This window comes from Temnothorax nylanderi, unplaced genomic scaffold, assembly GCF_030848795.1.
Source record: "Temnothorax nylanderi isolate EJ_2023f unplaced genomic scaffold, tnyl_v1.0 TNYL_tig1342_pilon, whole genome shotgun sequence".
NCBI lineage: Eukaryota > Metazoa > Arthropoda > Insecta > Hymenoptera > Formicidae > Temnothorax > Temnothorax nylanderi.
This window is the reverse complement of record NW_027250404.1, coordinates 1-21,838: the sequence shown is the minus strand read 5'-3', so window position 1 is coordinate 21,838 and position 21,838 is coordinate 1. Positions and strand designations below refer to the sequence as shown.

General features: G+C 31.1%; 1 protein-coding gene and 1 long non-coding RNA gene across 2 annotated transcripts; one reads left to right on the top strand and one right to left on the bottom strand.

Annotated features, from left to right (window-relative positions):
* The first annotated feature begins 11,298 nt into the window (after positions 1-11,298).
* On the top strand, positions 11,299-13,657 carry LOC139787220 (uncharacterized). The gene is made up of 2 exons (XR_011722561.1): positions 11,299-11,472; positions 11,589-13,657. It is a non-coding gene; the product is annotated as an uncharacterized lncRNA (long non-coding RNA).
* Positions 12,992-16,294, bottom strand: LOC139787219 (uncharacterized). Its single transcript, XM_071726296.1, has 3 exons — positions 14,512-16,294; positions 13,954-14,269; positions 12,992-13,780 (listed from the first exon to the last, which is right to left on the bottom strand). Exons 1-3 carry the CDS (start codon positions 14,551-14,553, stop codon positions 13,647-13,649), a joined length of 492 nt encoding a protein of 163 aa, XP_071582397.1. The 5' UTR covers positions 14,554-16,294; the 3' UTR covers positions 12,992-13,646.
* Positions 16,295-21,838: the final 5,544 nt, after the last annotated feature.

The window sequence follows — 21,838 nt, the reverse complement described above, 5'->3', positions numbered from 1 at the left end:
AATCTAAGACCGACCTAGGCTGTCTGTTCCTCCCTCTCAGTTTCCAAGCTCTTCAGCCTTTGTTGGTCTGCCCCTTGCCCTCCTCTTCCCCTCGCCCTCTCCCTTCTTTCTTTGCCTTCTTGCTGTTCACTCTCTATTTTTCCTTCATTCTCTTGCTCCATCCGCCGCCTCCTACCTTGATTTGACCCTCCTATTCGTTATCTCTCCTATTCTCTTTTCCCCTTTACCTATCCTATACTATACTCTATGCTCTGCCGTGTCTTAGTTTTCCCGTCCAGTCGCCCCTCTACACCCACTTTCGTACGTTCGTGCCTTGCCGCGCGCGCTCAACTGCCTGCACGTGGCTCGGCTCCCCCACACGCGGACGCCCCTCTACTCTCACTAGTGCTCGTGCCTAACCTGCCTCTGGCCTTGCCACTTTTCTTCCCCTTAGTTCTCCCTTTCCCTGTTACTCCACCACTCACCCCTTTCGTCTCCTTGCTCTCCTGCCTCCACACCTTCTCGCCCGTCACACTGTCCCTCCTCTGCCTCCTTGTACTCTCCGTTCACTTCGCTTTCCTCACGCTCAATTTCGCACCTGTCACCCTCAGTCGCTCCGGAAACGGAAGTCCTAATATTTTTAACTAATTAATGTTAATTAATTTTGCATATTTTGCATATTTTCAAAAAATTTGCATATTTACATAAATTTTGCATATTTATTGCATATAATTGAATAAATTTCTAATTTTTATACTTAAAATACTTGTCCAAGATAGAAAAATTAAAATGCTAGAATGGATACGCTAACAGTAGCAAATTATTTTGCATAGAGTATAGCTTTCAGCGCTTCGATTGTAAAAATAAAATAATTTAAATTAAAAAAAAATTTTTTTAAGTTTTTGTATTTGTAAGATATATATTATTTGGTTAAAGTTTTTTTATTTTCTATTTTATTTTGCATCTGTTTCTAAAAATTTGAAATATTATTAAAAAAATCATAAATTAAACAAAATATTTATAAATTACATAAATATATATCTGCATATTCTTTGCAAATTTTAACAAATTTTTTCATATTTTTGGCATATTTTTGTAAAAATCCGTGCATATATATGCGCATATATTTCAAATTTTTCGTGCATATAATTCGAATTCTATTTATAACATATTTCAAGGAAAATCAAATCGGCGTCGTGCTGATATTGTGATAGCTCCTTTACATACAAAAAAATTAAAAGTATAATTAAATATTTGTATTTTATGCAATGTATTACAACAGGACACTTATATAATACAGTAACAAATATTTGATTTAATAAAAAAATGATTACTTTTAATTACACACACAGGCACGAGAGAATTGGTATATAACTTTATCCTTGAAGAAATGCATTGTTAACATCTATAATAACAGCTACAATTTTTTTACGTGTTTTTTTTAAATTATTTCCATATTTGTTATATAATCATAATAATTAAAAAATATATTAAGATATAACAAATAAAAAATTATAGAATAAAAATTATAGATAAACAGTCACATGCATAATGTTTTAATGTGAAAAAATCTTAAAATGAGATACATTCAAATGTAGATACTTATTTTGCGTTTTATATTTGTTTATATTTTATATATATATTTATAAATCAATTTCTTGCCAAACAAGCATACATATGTTATACATCTTTTTCATAGTTTTTAATTTGCTGAATATATATCGATGTTTATTTATCTATATCTATGGAGAAAGTCTTAAAGATGAGGAAAAGTAGAAAAACTTTTTTAGCTTTGTTTAACAAGAGAAGAACTTTTATTTTTATTTTCTTACAGCTTTGCACAAATAAAATTGACTATTATTACTTTCAGCAGTTCAAAAATTATAAGAAAACGTAACTTACGTTATACAACTGAAGCAGAAATAGGTCTATTTTAAAAAGGCTTATCGTAATATCTATTTTAATCATAGTTCTTTTTATATATATTCCTTATTCAGTATTCGTAATATTAATATTTTAATGTGATTCATATCATCAGTGTCATATAAATGCAAACATTAATGCAATGTTTTCATCATCTTACAGATGATAATATTGTAAATGAAGAAAATGAATTACCAACTGTAGCAGAAATACAAGATAAAGCTCGTAAGTTAACATGTATTCTATTTCAAGTTATATCCGTGAATAATTAAATCTATTAAAAAATAAATTTTAAAAATAATTACTTATATAACGAATAGAATAAATATTTTTATAGGGGAAGAAGTATTACATAAGAAATGCAATAATGTTCCACTTAAAGAATTACAAATAAAACTGACAAAAATTGACGATAATACTCTACATAAAATGACAAAAAAAAGATAAAATTTATAAAAGAACAATTATAAAAAGGAAGTGTTCGACAAAGAAGATAAGAATATAATTAGAAGGTAATGAATTAAACGAAAAAATTTACCTTTTCTTTATCTTTAGCTTCACAATTCTTATTAAAACACACAACATAGTACAACACTAATTTAACATTAACATTGTTGAAAATATGTTATATTTTCTCTTTTTGTTTGTATATAGAGTAATTGAGCTACACCACAAGTTATATCTATTTTAAACTCAAGTAAGATACTTTTACATAAAGTAATATTAAATTACAAAGTAATATTAACATATTTTTACAATAGACATAATAATTGCTGAGAAAATAATTTGTTCGTATTGTTGCGCTCATCGCGAAGCACTCTCTCACGCTCGCACTCTCACGCGCACTCACTCCCGTGACCCGCGGAAATAAAGGGAACACCGTTTTACAAAAGGAACTCGGTTAGCGTTTATTAAAACAAGGCTCGTTACAGAGAGCGTGAACACACGTTCGAATAATCCCGCGGCTCCAGAACCAAACCGTCAGTTGTTGTTTACTCAATAATCTCGTTGCTAAGGACGCTTCGCTTCTCTTCATACCGGGCGTCTCGGACAGACTCGCACGGGCGCAACAGTATAATGAATATATAGTTACATTATTATTTATTTACGTTAATATTACTATAGTAAGTTATATAAAACAAATACATTTAAATCGTTAAATTTTCTAGTTATATAATTACCGAAACACTTAAAATAAATATTTGAGAGAGCACATATTAATTTAAAACAAATAAATTACTTTTGTATCTATTGAAAGTATTTTGGTCGTAATTTTTTATTTTAGTAAAAACATTTATACATCATATTTCTTATATTTGGTTAAGCATAAAAAATTAAAGGAAAAAGAATTAATGTTTTAGATTTTGTTTTGGATTTTTACTTATAATATACTAATACTGATGCATATTACTGTACTAATTTGTAATAATAAAAATTTTAATATGTATTGAGTGTAAAATATATTATAAACAAATTAAAAATTGAGTAATTCAAATCTGTTTTTCTTTGTTTTGATTTGGTATTAATGTCATTTGCATTACACATATAAAACATATTTATTTAATTATAATTGTAATTATTGTAATTGTAAGCTAAAATCATAATTCTTTTACTGCAGGTGAAGATGAAAATATTTATCGCATTCCTTCCGATGATTATGGCAATATTTTTGCAGATGAAATTGAAAATGAAGATATACCATATTATCCAGTGCAGTCAGTATCTGATGTACGTACATCTGACTGCTGCAGCATCTGCTTAGTAAATAAAGCAGGTCATATTTTATTTCTTGTGGTCATTTATGTTGTTGCAGTGATTGTATCTTAGAACTACAATCAAAGAGATGTCCAATTTGTAATGTGGAATATCAAAGTTATTTAAAAGTTATAATTCCATAAGGACTTTATGTAGAATGGGTTTTAAGGCCATTCTACACACCTTCCGTAACCATAAACTTAACCGTAATGTAAAGGCCAGAGCTCAGACTTTTGCATAACGCATAACGCATATGCATAAGAAATTTGATTGGTCCAAACATGCATAACGCATATGCATAAGAAATTCAACCAATCAAATTTCTCATGCTTATGCGTTATGCAAAAGTCTGTGCTCGGGCCTTAAGGATTCAACCACGTTGCTTGATTCGATTGTATGTCACACGAATCAAGCAACGCGATTGGTCGAATCCTTACGTTACGGTTAAGTTTATGATGACGGAAAGTGCGTGTAGAATTGTCTTAATATTAGTATGTAAACATAGAATTTAAAAGTAATCTTAAAATTTATGTTCAGAAAAAGATCTTTTTCTCAATGTTTTTTAATAAGTTCCATAAACAGTTCTATTGATGATTAATTTTTTTTTACTTTATAAGAAAAAACTCGAGTCAGATGAGTTGTCACGATATAATGTGATCATAAATAATTTTCGTCATTAAGGTCATTGCGTAAAAAAGTTTTAGTCGTAATCGCATTGCTACGATTCTTATGCGTCGTCTACAAGGGCAGTAAATAGTACAGAGTAATGGCTCTGGCAGACCAGCGCGATTTGCGACACGCGATGCGCGATTATCCAATGGGCGTACAGCTCTTTTCAAAAAATTGTACGCCCATTGGATAATCGCGCGTCGCGTGTCGCAAATCGCGCTGGTCTGCCAGAGCCATAAGTAGTAAGCAGCAAACAATACCAAATGAGATTTGTCCATTTTGTCGGGAGTAACGAAATAAACAAATCCCATTTCGTACTGCTTACTGCTCACTATTATAGACGATGCATTTTACGGTTGGCCGAATCGAGCAACGCGATTGGTCGAATCTTACGGTTACGACTAAAACTTTTTACGCGTGCAATGGTTTTAGTAACAAATAATTCCACAAATGATTTATTAATTTTTTTTTTTTTTTTTTTTTTTTCAAAAACTTATAAGACAAAATTCTAGTCGAGTCAGAGTTGTCATGATATAAGATCTGTTCGTTTTAGCTGAACTGGTTGCACTAATTCAGAATTTATCTTCTTTACTCCATATTGGAAGAGAAAAGATAAACTTTGAACTGGTGCAGCCAGTTCAGTTAAAATGAACAGATCTATAATGTAATCATAAATAATTTTCGTTTGTAGCAAATATTTATATAAGCTGAGTTATAATTTGAATAGTTTAATTTTAGAGTACTGAAAAATGTTAATGTTTGCAAAGCGTAGAAAATGTCTAATTGTAAGTGCATTTGATATAAAACAGTTCTGATTGTTTTAATACAACAAAATATTAAACATTTATATATTATAATTATAAGATTCTTTGTAATTTTCATAAATAAATTTTGCGAATTCAATTTTAATGTGTAAATATTTTGTTACTTCCTTTAACTTTTTATATATATTATCAATATTAAAGCCTTATGAGCGTTGATCTTTCCATTACAAATAACAAGCTTCTATTTGCGGAGACTAGAATATTAAGCTCTCGCTTAACAGATTCTCATGCTTTGTAATGGATTTCTTTTTTACATTCGATGCAACTTGGATTTCTGGTTTGCAGATTACCATTCATCTATTACTGTCTTCTGCTAAAATAAAAATGAATATGATATAATATTTAATAAGCAGTGTGACAAAATATCTTGTGTGCTGTAATCTTACCTTACTGTATAATTGTCATCGTAATAATCCAAGCTCCTTTAGGATCAACAAACAATAAGAAAACAAAATAAAAATATTTCTTAATGTAATTGTGCATATTTATCCTTATTTATCCCAGCACTTGTATAGGTTGTTTATTGTACATTATTTCTAGTGAAGATTTCACTGTAAATAGTAAAAAATTGATTAACTAATACATTATTAAACTTATCTTACATACCCTTAATTATTATCTACAAACTATGAGAATATAACAACAATACTCACTTTTAATTAAATGTGTCTTACATGTATATACATCCATTTTTTTGTTCAACGTTACTAATAAATACTCGAATTACATTGTGATAGCAAACATTGCTTATCCAACTTAATATAAGAAGTGTCAAAATCCGGTAAACTTTCGGTTTCTAGGTGTTTCATATCCTTGAATTCGATATCTACGTGTCTCAGGTCGCCGATGACGAGGTCCAAATAGTGCGCTACGTAGTTTTCGGTGTCTAACTGTATTAATACTTTGAATTCGACGTCTACGTGTCCCAGGTCGCCGAAGATGGAACCTAAGCTGTGCGCTCGTAGTTTTCGGTTTCTAGGTGTTTTATATCTTTAAATTCGATATCTACGTGTCCCAGGTCGCCGATGACGTAGTCCAGATAGTGCGCTCTGTAGTTTTCGGTGTCTAGATATATTAATATCTTGAATCGGCGACCTGGAATACATAGATGTCGAATTCCAAGTATTAATACATCTAGACACCGAAAACTACGGAGCACACTATCTGGACCTCGTCATCGGCGACCTGGGACACGTAGACATCGAATTCAAAGTATTAATACATCACGGTCCACTTATTGCTATAAATGCTTTGAAGCATTCTTTGACTTATCAATTAGTAAAATTCTTTCTTTTGATTGGTCAATCGAACGCTTCGAAGCATTTGTAGCATCAAGTGGACCGCAGCTTTTATCATGCAATATAAACCGACATTAATTATTTCCACGCGATGATATTACGCAATGATAAATTAGGAAATTTGTCATAATAACGGTACGCTAGGCAAATTTACTGAAATAGTGATGTTTCTAATTAATGCTCCGAGAAGAATTGGTTCCAGATGACAATTACAATAAATTTAATTGTCTTTGATATATCCTTTTTCTTGATAATTTTGTCCGGAAAGGAAAATATGGAAAATTTACAGTTAAGTATGACTCTGCAAAAATAATAATAAATTGTTACTTAAATATATTAATAATTATTATTACCTCGCGATGACATTACAAGAGGTTAGGAATACCGGTCTGTCATAACCGGAATTAACCGTTTTGCAAGCCATTGTATTTCTATTTGTATTTTTGCCTGGCGTGTGCTCTCTGTAAATAATCAATAATTTTATTGTATCAGTTCGTAAATTTACCTAGTGTACCATTGTTATGACAAATTTCCTAACCTATCATCGCGTAATGTCAAAGCGTGGAAATAATTAATTTATTATTGTTTTACAGTCATATTTAACTGTACATTCTCCAAATCTTTTCCGAACAAAATATTATTGCAATGACACCTCGCAACGAACACAGAATAATGTAAGCAGAAAAAAAAAACAAATCAGGGACAATTAAATTTATTGTAACTGTCATCTGGACCTAATTCTTCTTAGAGCATTAAGGGGATCCTGCAGCCGTATGATTTACCGACATTATCGTTTTTCGATGGATCTTTTAATTGGCTTTATAGAATTGCAAAAATCTTTTACAGAATTAAAGTTCGCACAAAAATCTAGGGTAACAAACGCGATTTTATATCAAAAACACCAAAAAATTAAAAATATTACTTATTTGGGCACATACAGCTGTCACCTAACGACAATATTTGTTTAAAACAAAAATTCTGCAGTTTATACATACATAATGTTTATCATCTGCCCTTGGGAAAACATGTAGGAATAATATCGTGCAAGTAGAAGTAAGATTCAATGCGTACAAAAAAAGATTCATCGAAAAATTATTTTAGTAATGCAAATACGGATGCAGAATGACAAGAAGAGCAGCAACAGTAGTTGCCGAATCTTGCAAGAGATGGCGAGCAATCAAACAAGGACAGATGTCATTTCGTTAGACAAAGACAGATATAGGGAAAACAAAATTAGAAAGGTTGACATTATCGACATCGAGGAAGTTCGCCTGTCACTGCAGGATCCCCTTAATTAGATACATCACTATTTCAGTAAGTATATCGTTTATTTAAATATTTCATAACAACCCTGCCGGCACTGGTACGTGTTAAAAACGTCATTATGACGTGTTAACTCGTCACACGTTACGTTACAACGACGTCTCAATTGGTGTTCGAAACGTAATTGCCACGTTGCTGTGACGTAACTAACAGCCAAATTCTTGGTGACAGAAACGTTGTAGTGACGTGTATTTGCGACTTTATGTGACGGGTTGAGCACCTATTTGCAACCTAAAAATAATCAATCGGTTTTGAGAAATTAAGATTAGTTTTTATTGTATTATCAAGAGACACGGTAGTGTCTCGCGCCAAGTACACGCGGAGCGAGACAGACCGTGACTCTTTTACGCGACGCGACGATTTGCAAGTACTCGAAATGTTGAGATCTCGATAACGAGTGAACGGATCAAGTTCTAAATAGGCTTGATCGATAGCTTGGGGTCGATTTGGGGGGGGTCCGTTCTTTTCATTTTTCCGCTACGTGCCCTACGAGCGGAGATATTGCGAGCAAAAGTCGAAATGTGAAAATTTTATATTAAGATACGTCGTCGTTAAGATACGTCGACGCTCTCATTCAATATATATATGTCTACAGAGAAAACGTCACTTTCACTTTTTCGACACTGGCGGCTGCCGGCGTTAGTATCACAGTGCAGTGCAGTGCAGTGCAGTACGGAGATACGTCGTCGTCTCTCAATCAATATAACATATATATATCAGAAAATGTCACTTTCACTTTTTCGACACTGGCGGCTAGCGGCGTTAGTATCGCAGTGCAGTGCAGTGCAGACAGTGCGTTTAGTGCGCTGTCATCAGTCAGTTCATCAGTTAACCTATTCTCGAGAGACACGGTAGTACGCGCGGAGCGAGACCGACCGTGACTCTTTACGCGACGCGACGGGTTGCGAGTACTCGAGATGTTGAGATCTCGATAATGAGTGTCAAGAATACATAGCTTTATCGTCGAATTCACCGATTGCAGAATACGTTGGTACAGATGACAGCGGGATGGTTTGGACACGCTTTAATACAACGTATAATATATCCGCTTATCACGTAGCGGTTGTATTGTCCGATCTTTATCACATTTCTGAGAATGTATGGGACAGGAAAAGCGTGGAAACGCACATAGAATTCGCACGGAAAGTTGCTGAAAATGCCACATTGTATTTTTGAAAGACAAGTATAAAAAATCACAATTTCCACCGAAAGTAGATCATGTTGTAGTCCCGGGTTTCCGAGACGAAGGCCTGGAAAGTTGGGGACTCGTTCTTTATAGGTATTGCTAACAATACATATAATTCGAAAGAAATTTTAATTTTTATTGGAAAGAAGATTTGCTTCTAGTAAGTTTCTTAAAATTTCACAATTTGCAAAACATACATTTTTGTATTTTTGATTGTCTTATTAAATAGCAACAGAAAAACGTTGTGTGTGATATACAGCATGCATTTACTGATTTAATGAGCAATACATATTTACAGCATATTAGTCACATTATATTCATCAAAATTATCGGTGTTATCGTTTTTACATTATATTTTACATTATATATGATTAAACTCAATACTTAGAAAAAGATTTTTGATCGGATTATTTTATTATTTTTTAGGGAAGCAGCTATTATCTACGATGAAAAGTTAGATCCCATTGCATGGAAAATTGAAGTAGCTCGCATGGTAGCGCGTAAAATGGTACATCAATTATATGGCAATCTAATCAGCCAATCCTGGTGGTCTCATATGTGGTTAAACGAGGGTATTGCTTCGTTTCTGGCAATGAAGATCATCAAAGAGGTTGTTTCCTTAGAAACTTTCTGTGCCACTAAGCATGTAAAAGAAAAGCTGGTTGATAATGCATAAAAAATTTTTTTGCTCTTATCAATTATTTTACATCTTAAAACAATTAAATATTGATTGTTGGAATTTTATCATATTTTCATGGACTGAAATATAAAGATATATTGAATTTGAAAGTAAACATATCTATTTTAAATTTGAAGTGATTTAGCTAGAATTCAAGAATTTGTTTCAAAATTTTCAAATAATAACTAGTTTCTATTAAATAATTTTAAATTATACAATAGCTAGAAATAGTAAAATGTTCTCTTATTAAGTAATTTAATATCAAAATTTTTGTCGTTAGTATATAAATTCCCAGTACCCGGATTTATTCGCAGTACAATTTCAATATGAGTCTCTCCGTTTGAATGATCATTACGATATGCCCCTTGTATCAAAAGTTGCTACACCCGAAGACATAAATTCTCTTTTCTCTTTTACTTATTACGTTAAAGGTAAGAATAAGTAAATATAATTAAATAATAGTGCACAAAAAATTTTTAAATATAAATGTCATAAAAACATATAAAAGAATAATTATGAAGAAATTTTTCTATCATCTATTTGTCTATTAGTTTGAGACGACACATTTTTTAGTGAAAGGAAAATACATACACATAATTGAAACTTAAAACTCATCTTTTTCTAAAAAATTAATTGTCTTCAATTTTATTAGAGCTATATTTAAATTATTATTTTAAACATGCTTAATTATATTTTATAACTTTATAATATTAATTGTTACAGCACCTGCATTTGTACGTATATTGGAACAAACGGTATCTCCAAGTAAATTTCAAATAGGTCTCAATGATTATTTAAACGAATAGTAAGTAAAATAACTATAATATAATAATTATGTACTGAATACATAATCAGACATAATAATTTAAGTATCCATTATAATTAAAGGTTACATAAATTAATTACATAATATATATAATAAGTGATTTTATATTTTTTAATATCTCTCTGTTATAGCCTTTAATGTTACAAATTTATCTTAATGAATTTAGCCAGCTTAGATCCATCGATATTTCGACTAACCCAGCTGACAAATTCTTCGATCTTCTACAAGCAACTCTCACAAAGACATTGAGTGAATGGTCGAAACAAAAGCGCTATCCCGTACTGGAGATGACGCGAGAATCTTTAGGAGATCAGATCAAAATAAAATTATCGCAAGAACATGTTAATGAAACATATGGGCAATACGTGTGGACATATGTGACTTATGTTACATACTCATACTCACGAAGCCCTTTTCATGAAAACAGAAAATGGCTGAGTCCGCAAAATCCACAATTTCACCTAATTATTAATAAAAACGACTGGATTATTGTCAACGAATAAATTGTCAACGAATATAACGACAAATTGGTGAATATAAATTAATAAATTTGTTATGCTTCTATATCTATTACACATGTAAGATTTAATTCTGCATAGTTAATTAATCTATTACACATGTAAGATTTAATTCTGCATAGTTAATTAATATGAAAAACAGGAAAGATTAAAAGAAACGTATTTTAACTTGTGAAATATGAAGAAATATATAAATACTAATACTTGAAATATAATAAGATTATCTAAACGTGCCTGTCTGCTTATACATAATCCGTCTTATTACAATAACAAAAAAATTAATATGAAATTTTTGTTATTAATTTGTTTTTAGGAACACCTTCAGAATATCTCGGAATCTGTTCTGAGAAAGATAGGATATACAGACAAAGTAAAAAGGTATGATTTTACTGAATGTTTAAGACAAGAAGCCGCAAAATGGGCATGCAACCTGGATTCTTCGGAGCGTACTCATAGTGCCCATCTGAAATTAACATCACTTCACAAAAAGCGGTACGAATAATACTTTATATATTATCAATAATATATAAATTATCATAGTAGTATAAAACGATAAGACGTAAAACGTAACTAATAACAAATTTTTATTCTTTTACTAAATATTCCAGACTTTCGCCGATTTGGAAGGAATGGACATACTGTAAAGGATTGATGTCAGCGAGCAATATTTCATGGAATCAAGTGTTGGATTCAGCAGTATTAGATAATAACCTTTTACGATTTTTAGCGTGCACTAAAAATCATACCGTCATCATCGGTTATCTCGATTTATTGAAATCGGGACGTTTTACTAAAGCACAACATCGTATCACAGTTTTCCATTCTATTATTGCACGACATGCGAGAAATGACTTAGTGCTCGATCATATTATAAACAATTTTTCAAATGTAGTACCTAGGTAAGAACACATTCTTTACATAAACACATATTGTTTAAAATTGTAAGTTTGTTATATGTATTAATTGTAATTTGGAATTTTGTTTTTACAGGGAGATTAAGAAGATTGTAGCGTTAACAGATATTATTAATCATCTGTATTCTTATGATCAACTTGAAAAGGTAAAGTTAAAGGTAAGGGTAAAGGTAAAGGTAAAGTTTAATGAATATAAATATATATAACACATTTCTTGATTGTGTTGAAAAGATATTGTTGCAGAAAGACAAATGTAGAATTAGATTCCAATTCCTTTAGATTCCTTTTCCACAGTATTCTTTTTCAAACTTTCTTCTTGCATTATTGCTTTATCTCCTTTTCCCTCAATCTTTCTTAATACATCTTCCTATTTTTTTCTTTGATATTTTTTCTGTCCTTTTATTCTTCTTCCTCTCTATTCGTACTTCGATATGATTCCTTTTAATTTCTTTTCTACGTTTTTCAATTTTATTTTTTTTCTCTTTTTGATCGCTATATTATTTCTTCTTTTTTGATTCGAGAAAGAAATACTTTCAGAAATACTTACGAAATTTCTTCTTCGATCATTTATATTTTTCTCACTATTTTGTCGTGTCTTCTTCTATACTGTGAACAAATTCTTCTTGGTTCGTTTTCCACAATTTTCTTCCATCTCTCTTCTTCGACTGTTTTTCCATCGTCTGAATAAATATTACAATATCGATGAATATTGTCTCTCATATTCAACAAAAATAATGCAGTAATAATGACTGTTGACATAATCTGTTTCAGGTTTATGACTACGTACAAAATAATTTCTCTGATAAAGTGTTTTCACGTCTTACCCAAAAGATAAATGGACGATCGTCAAAAATCATTGAACACGTTGGCTATTTCAAGAGCTTTTTAAAGACGAAAAGAATTAATGTTTAAAAATATTATGTACTTATCTATATGTAATATCATGTATTTTATTATTATATGAATATATTTTTATGTTTTATTTTATTCTGATATGCATTGGTCAGCGTATATGTCTAAATTTAACTGTAGCTTATGTAGTTATAGAACTACAATTCACATTACGATTTGAATAAATAAAATAAATCTAACACAAATTTCCACTGTTTTGCAGCTTTATTACATTTTAGTTTGCGCAAATTATTTTAAATATACGATACGAATATACTGTACATACGTATTTTAACAGCAGGCTTGTTTATATGTATGAAATATATTATTATCCAAATACGCGCCGTCGAAATGAAATGCCGTGAATTAAATGTTAATAAAAGTAAACGACGAAACGTACGAAGGACGAGGTTTTATCTTATATTATAGTAAATACAGGCGAAAGGATCCATACTAATCGATACTCGCACAAAGAGAAGAAACACAAAATTACATTTTAGTTTGCGCAAATTATTATAAATGAAAGATCAATATACGAATATACTGTACATACGTATTTTAACAGCAGGCTTGTTTATATGTATGAAATATATATTATCTTATCCAAATACGCGCCGTCGAAATGAGATGCCGTGAATTAAATGTAAACGACGAAACGTACGAAGGGCGAGGTTTAATCTTACTTATTGTAAATACAGGCGAAAGGATCCATACTAATCGATACTCGCACAAAGAGAAGAAACACAAAAAAATATACTCGCACAAAGAGAAGAAACAAAAAAATACAATGCACATAATATATAGATCTACTAAATGTACCGACCGGCGCCATCGCTTTTACATCACGATTATAAACACATTTTATAAATATACGTTTTGCGTATATATTTTTCCTGCTCCTCTTCCCCTTTCTCCTCTTCCTCTTCCTCCTCTTCCCCTTCCTCTTAAGCTTGAGTATAAGTGGCGGTTACGCCCGGCTCGTTGCCATCTCTTTGCTGTAACAAACAGAAATTTTTTATTTTACAAAAAATAGCGTTTTCGACTGGGCCGGGTTTGTTCGCTCAGAGAGTGAACAAACAAAAACAGAACTTTATTTATTTATTTTATTACATATATTTATTATTATTATTTTACCATATACTGCAATAAATTGTTGATTTGTACTTACGTTTTGTTGAAGTTGAAGATGTTGGTGTTGTTGTTGGTGCCGATGCTGATGCTGATGCTGGTGCTGGTGCCGGTACCTGTGTCTGTGCCTGTGCTGGTGTCTGTGTCGACACTGGTGCCGGTACCTGTGCCTGTGCCTGTGCCTGTGCCTGTGCCTGTGCCTGTGCCTGTGCCTGTGCCCGTACCTGTGCCATCTCAGTTATTACCGCGGCGAGTTTCTGCTGTAGATTTGTGTTTTCGGCTTTTAACTCCGCCACTTCCGCATCTCGTACGGACATATCATTATCGTCCATACGCATATCTTGTGCATTGTTAGCCTAAAAAATAAAATAAAAAAGTATTATATTGCTGCCGAATTGCATGCATTAATGGCGTTCCATTTTAAACTCACATCACAAAGTTGACAGCGAATATCGGAACGTAGCCAGATGCATAAAAAATATCAAGAGATCTCGCGCCAAGTACACGCAGAACGAGACTCTTTTTTTTTTATTATTACGCGACGCGACGAGTTGCGAGTACTTGAGATTTTGAGATGATTAAATAAATGTATACTTACATTCATATTAAGTTCCTTGAATTTTTCAATATTTTTTTCCATTCGCCGGTCGCGCGTTCGGCACTGTCGAGTCTAGTTCGATCGAGGCAATTGCCTCCTCTCTCCTCGATGACGATTCTTCGGTGTCGTTGGCGTCGTCCTTGCCGTCCTGCTCTGTTCGCCGGTGGATTTTTTCAATTTCGCCGCGCCGTCCACAACCTCCGTTCTTTCTTGCTTCTCCTGCTGCTTTCCTTTCGTGGATTCCTTTATCGAATTCCCTGCCCACGTCCTCGCGACTATTGTCAACTTGCACACTTCGTCCTTGTTGGCGGATCAATGCGAATCGATGCAGACAGTAAACCGCGGCAACCGCGCTATACTAGTAATGGCCGACTGCCGAGAGGACCCGCGCTCATGTAGCGTTATAGATCGTTTTTTGTTTTTAAAGGTAGATTTTTATAAAGACCGTAACCGTTGGCTTAAGTCGTAAACTCTAAGAAATTGACCAATGACAGTTGAATGTGAGAAGAATAATCAATTGTGATTAATTAATTTCTTAGAGTTTAATTACGGCTTAAATCAACAGTTACGGCCTTCATAAATCGGTCTTATGTTGTGATAATGTCCCATGAAGCGAAATTCGGAAGCGCAATTGACGCTAGCCAATCACAAGACCCTTTTCGTAGATTCGTTTATTGTATCTATCAAAATAATGTATATTATTGGCACGCACAGGCCTAGTTTACATCGATCTCTTGATACGCGTATTAAATAGTAAATAACTAGTAAATTAGTTTTATTATTGGCTGATCAGTTTAAATATACTATTTGATACGCGTATCAAGAGATCGGTGTAAACTAGGCCACAGATTACGCTTCCACGTTTTCCGTTGCATAAAGAAATCGGCGGAATGAACGTAAAAAAAAGATCGAACCAATTTTCGAACGTTCTGCCAATTCCGCATTGCGCATGCGTTTCGTACCATGGAATCACATTAAAATTGCAAACACGTATTGTTGATCGATACGCAATTATCGACCTGGGATTACCGACTGTGATATAATTTGTGCGATTTCTTAAGTTTTATGGTTGTGGCTTAGACTTTATGTGTTAGTGACACGATCTGATTGACTGCAGTGAATCGAAGATTAATCGTGTATTAAACACATCATAATAAAGTAAAGAAGTAAGTAGAGGGTATTTGTTACCTTTTCAGTGTATAGTTATATATATATATTAAATATTAAATATTTATGTATTTTATAGGTTGTGTCTGACATTCAATGTGCAACTGTGTGTTTGCGTGTCTTGAGGTATGTATTTTGAAAAATGCATGTTATATATTATAACAGTTTTATTAATCTTGGTAGCGCTATCTCTCTTTTACCTTGCCGTCTTGTGTACAGTCTACAAGTCGCTTGAGGCTCAGGCGCGTATAATTTATTATTTATAAATAAACAGTAGCTTTCTATGTCATCCATAACGTATTATTGTTGACATGTTTTTTTAAGTGTATCCCTAGGTCTAATCCATTGATAACTGAAACGATCCTTTAATTAATTGAACAAAAGTAGAATTAAGTAGTTATTGAAATTAAGAAAATTCAGGTTGATCTTTTACAAGCAAAAGCGGGAACATTGATCTACATATTGCACGTAGCAAGCCACGTAAGACGCGGTAAAGATAAAGATCTATACAGGGTGAGGCAATAACTATTACCACATTAAATATTATTTTAATCTATAGGCTCAGAGAAAAATTATTTTAGTGTAACTAAAATAACTAAAATTGTACGGTACAAAGGGGGCTATCTATAGCGACAATAATTTTGTCCATTGATTGAATGAAATTTACCTTTAAAGAAGATAATAAAATTTACGTTTAAAGATGTTCGAAGTGATGGCCATCATTATCGATGCAACACTGGATTCTTTCAATCACTGATTGGCTTGCTCTTTTAATAATGTCGGGAGTTATTGATGCACAGGCTGTAATAATCCGTTGTATGAAAGAATCCAGTGTTGCATGTATAATGATGGCTATCACTTCAAACATCTTCTTTATTATCTTGTTCAATGATCTTGTGTCATAAGTTCTGAACTTGTTTTCAGCTCCTCTATCATATTATGGAAAAAAATGTACCAAATCAATTTTAAAAAATGAAGACCTTGATATCTCCGAAGCGTCTCCACCTGGACAAAAATTATTGTCGCTATAGATAGCCCCCTTCGTACCGTACAATTTTAGTTGTTTTTTAGTTACACTAATTTTTCTCTGGGCCTTATAGATTAGAATATATTTAAGGTGGTAATAGTTATTGCTTCACCCTGTATACTACTGATATAAGAGTAAAGTATCAGTTAAATAGAGATAGCGAATTGGTTTTAGTCTTAAAATATTCCTCAATTTATGTGTTTCTGAAATATGCATGAGATTTTCGTATGCATAATGAGATTTTCGGGTTTATCCCCTTCAGCCGACTCAAACGTGAGCACCCCATATGTACAAAAGTAAAGTACCAGTTAAAGTACAAATAGCAAATTAGTTTTAGTCTTAAAATTTCCTCAATTTATATGCTTTCAAAATATGTACAATGAGATTTTCATGTTTATCCCTTTTGGCTGACCCAAACGTGAACATTCCATACGTACAAGAATAAAGTACCGGTTAAAATACAGATAGCAAATTAGTTTTAGTCTTAAAATGTTCCTCAATTTATGTGCTCCCAAAATATGTACAATGAAATTTTCATGTTTATCACCTTTGGCCGACCCAAACGTGAACACCACATACGTACAAGAGTAAAGTACTAGTTAAAATACAAATAGCAAATTGGTTTTAGTCTGAAAATGTTCCTCAATTTGTGTTTTCAAAATATGTACAATGAGGGGTTTCCATGTTCATCCCCTTCGGCTGACCCAAACGTGAACATCCCATACGTACAAGAGTAAAGTACCAGTTAAAATACAGATAGCAAATTGGTTTTAGTCTTAAAATGTTCCTCAATTTATGTGCTCCTAACATATGCACAATGAGATTTTCGTGTTCATTCCCTTCGGCTGACTCAAATGTGAACACCCCATACGTACAAGAGTAAAGTAACACTTAAAATACAGATAGCGAATTGGTTTTAGTCTTAAAATGTTCCTTAATTTATGTGTTTCCAAAATATGCACAATGATATTTTCGTGGTTATTTGACACCTTGTATAATTAAAAACGCAAACTTTTTATTACATACACTGAAAAAAAAATTGCTAGATTCAAGAAAATTAAATTTGAATTAAGAAAACCATTGTTTTGACTATTTGCAAGAAAATTATTTTCATAATTTGAAACATTTGTATTTTTAGAAAGAAAAAAAAACATTTATTAATGTATAAAAATTATTTCTTTAAAGTAAGTAAATGTTATTTATTAAACAAAAAGTATATACTTTAATTGAATAACTAATATTTTAAACTATAAAACGCATTACAAATTAAAAGAAATTTTGTTTTTCAAATAAATATGCAAATTTTTAAAATAAGTAAATCTTTTTTTTTAATGAATCAAAAGGTTTGATCTCTACAGTAGTAATAAGAAAATATATTTTTAAACCAAAAAACTGCTATTTTGAACAAAAAAAATTATTACTAAAGTTAAAGTAATTTTTTGTTTTAATTAAATTGTTAGTTGAATTAAATAAGCAATACATTTTATAAACCTTCAATAACAAAATATATTTTCAAATAAAAAATTGTAAGTGACACTGACAGCAATCAAAGCAAAAAAAATGAGCATGATCCGTGTGGGGGCACATTGACCCTTCTTATCCGGCTACGGCCTTTAATAAAATATTTATTTAACTTGTTTTATTAATATTAAAAAAGGCAATTTTTTTCATGTTAAAAAATAAATTGCTGTTTTTGAGAAAATAATATTTAAATTAAAAATTTGTATACTTAAAAACAAAAAAATAAAATGTTAAACAAATATTTCCAATATTTAAATAAATATTTGTAAGTATAAAATAAATTCTTTATAAAGTTACAAAATATTTCTTTAAATCAAGGAAATAATACTAAAATAAATATATTTACTTAATATAAACAAATTTTTTTTTCAGTGTACATATTAAAGGAAAATATATGTTTAATATTAATGAGAGGTTAACTTAAGATTTATTGATTTAAATGGTTATCAAACGTTTTGATTCTGTAATTATTATCAGTGTATAGTTATATTTTTTAAAAAAAAAGGTAAAAAAAGGCGCCAAGTACACGCATAGTAGTGCATATGTATTATTATGTTGTTACCTCGAAAAAAACAAAGTGGTAGTATTATACCTTGAAATAACACCCTATACATACTGTTTATAAAATGCGTAATACTACAAAAAGGCGTGATATCCGTACAAAATTACCTTTTTTAAAAAAAAGGTAAAGAAAGGCGCCAAGTACACGCACAGTAGTGCATATGTTGTTACCTTGAAAAAAAAAAACAGTGGTAATATTATACCTCGAAAAAACCTAAGTAACAAGTGGTAGACGTAATCTTTGTATCTCGAAAAATTTCTAAAAAACCTAAGCAGTATATATGTTGTTACCTCAAAAAAAAAAAAAAAAAAAAAAAAAAACAGTGGTAATATTATACCTCGAAAAAACTTAAGTAACAAGTGGTAGAAGTAATCTTTGTATCTCGAAAAATCTTGAAAAAACCTAAGCAATAGTATCTTTATTTCCAAAAAATTATAACTAAAGTGATACACATCTCACAAAATTACGTTACCTCATCAAAAATAAGTCACGCTTCAAGTGATCTATTACAATTACAAAAAAAAAAATGATATCTCTTTAAATTACAGCGCCAATTACAGAGAACATACACTGAGAAAACAAATTTGTTAATCTCAAGAAATATTTAGTTTGATATGTTCAACTAAACATTTTAGTTAGTTAACTAAACATTAGTTGAATTAATTAATTCTTAATTAAAGAAACGAAATAAATTGTTGATACAACTAATATTTAGTTAACTAACTAAAATGTTTAGTTGAACGTATCAGACTAAATATTTCTTGCGATTAACAATTTTTTTTTCTCAGTGTATTTTTCGAGATGCAAAGATTACGTCTTCCACTTGTTACTTAAGTTTTTTCGAGGTATAATATTACTGTTCTTTTTGAGGTTAACAAATTTTATTTATATTTAAATACAAAGTTTATTTTCAATAGAATAACAGATTGAATCATGAAGAATTACAGAGGTAACAGTACAAAATACAAATATTTTATTAAAATATTTAAACCCAACAAGGGAATACAAGGTATTTAAATACAAAGTTTATATATGTATTTTAAAATATTTAATCGCAAAGAATTACAGAGGTAACAGTACAATATACAAAATAAAAATATTTTATTAAAATACATAAATTTTTCTTATAAAAAAACTTGGCGCTGCTAGAGAGAGAGAGAGAGAGAGAGAGAGAGAGACCTTTTACGCATGTAAATATTACTTATTCTATACTTAATTGTAATCGCTTTTACAATGTTTAACGCACTTAAAAATCTAAACTTATCCTATACCTAACCACATTATTCACCGTCACACATACACACACACACACACACACACACACACACACACACACACACACACACACACACACACACACACACATTACCCATACCCATATCACTCGCTCGCACATACACACCACGCTGACCTAATTTCAAGGTCTAGCAGCGCCAAGTTTTTTTATAAGAAAAATTTATGTATTTTAATAAAATATTTTTATTTTGTATATTGTACTGTTACCTCTGTAATTCTTTGCGATTAAATATTTTAAAATACATATATAAACTTTGTATTTAAATACCTTGTATTCCCTTGTTGGGTTTAAATATTTTAATAAAATATTTGTATTTTGTACTGTTACCTCTGTAATTCTTCATGATTCAATCTGTTATTCTATTGAAAATAAACTTTGTATTTAAATATAAATAAAATTTGTTAACCTCAAAAAGAACAGTAATATTATACCTCGAAAAAACTTAAGTAACAAGTGGAAGACGTAATCTTTGCATCTCGAAAAATACACTGAGAAAAAAAAATTGTTAATCGCAAGAAATATTTAGTCTGATACGTTCAACTAAACATTTTAGTTAGTTAACTAAATATTAGTTGTATCAACAATTTATTTCGTTTCTTTAATTAAGAATTAATTAATTCAACTAATGTTTAGTTAACTAACTAAAATGTTTAGTTGAACATATCAAACTAAATATTTCTTGAGATTAACAAATTTGTTTTCTCAGTGTATGTTCTCTGTAATTGGCGCTGTAATTTAAAGAGATATCATTTTTTTTTTGTAATTGTAATAGATCACTTGAAGCGTGACTTATTTTTGATGAGGTAACGTAATTTTGTGAGATGTGTATCACTTTAGTTATAATTTTTTGGAAATAAAGATACTATTGCTTAGGTTTTTTCAAGATTTTTCGAGATACAAAGATTACTTCTACCACTTGTTACTTAAGTTTTTTCGAGGTATAATATTACCACTGTTTTTTTTTTTTTTTTTTTTTTTTTGAGGTAACAACATATATACTGCTTAGGTTTTTTAGAAATTTTTCGAGATACAAAGATTACGTCTACCACTTGTTACTTAGGTTTTTTCGAGGTATAATATTACCACTGTTTTTTTTTTTCAAGGTAACAACATATGCACTACTGTGCGTGTACTTGGCGCCTTTCTTTACCTTTTTTTTAAAAAAGGTAATTTTGTACGGATTGAAATATCTCGAAACTTTATATATTTTCTCACATATATTGAAGTACATAAAAAAATTTTTTTTGTTTTTCTTATTTATGGCGACAAAATGGCAACTGTAAGGGTACCCCATAGAAATCTGGTTGACATGATATATCTCGAGTTAGAAACGTCTGAAACAAAAATTCAAACGGGATATTAAATATAAGTAAGTGGCTATAGCCGGTACTAGAATTAAACATTTTGGGTAAAAAGAAACAAAATGGCGGACTTTTGAATATCTCGAACCTTTTTTTGCAACTAAAATTGTTAAAAAAAGGGTTAAAAATAATTAAAAATTTATGATTCTAGTACGGGCTGAAACTACATATGTGCTGAACAATCCCTGTAAATTTCAGCCAATCGGTTAAATAGTTTCTCCAAAATCGTGTCAACCAGATCGAAAAACGAAAAGTGTTTGTACACTAATTCTACATATATATAGTACACGAAAATGGTGTTTTTAGAAAATCGAATTTTTCACCAAAATAGACGTATAAAGCCCCCTTAAGAAATTGACCAATCACAGTCGATTGTTCTTCCACATTCGACT

Bases quoted from the DNA above. Each gene is read 5' to 3' on its own strand.
- LOC139787219 (XM_071726296.1), bottom strand. From the start codon at position 14,553: ATGGAAAAAAATATTGAAAAATTCAAGGAACTTAATATGAAT. The intron at 14,270-14,511 runs GTAAGTATACAT...TTTATTTTTTAG, and splicing joins TCAAGGAACTTAATATGAAT to GCTAACAATGCACAAGATAT. The intron at 13,781-13,953 runs GTAAGTACAAAT...TGTTTGTTACAG, and splicing joins ATCTTCAACTTCAACAAAAC to CAAAGAGATGGCAACGAGCC.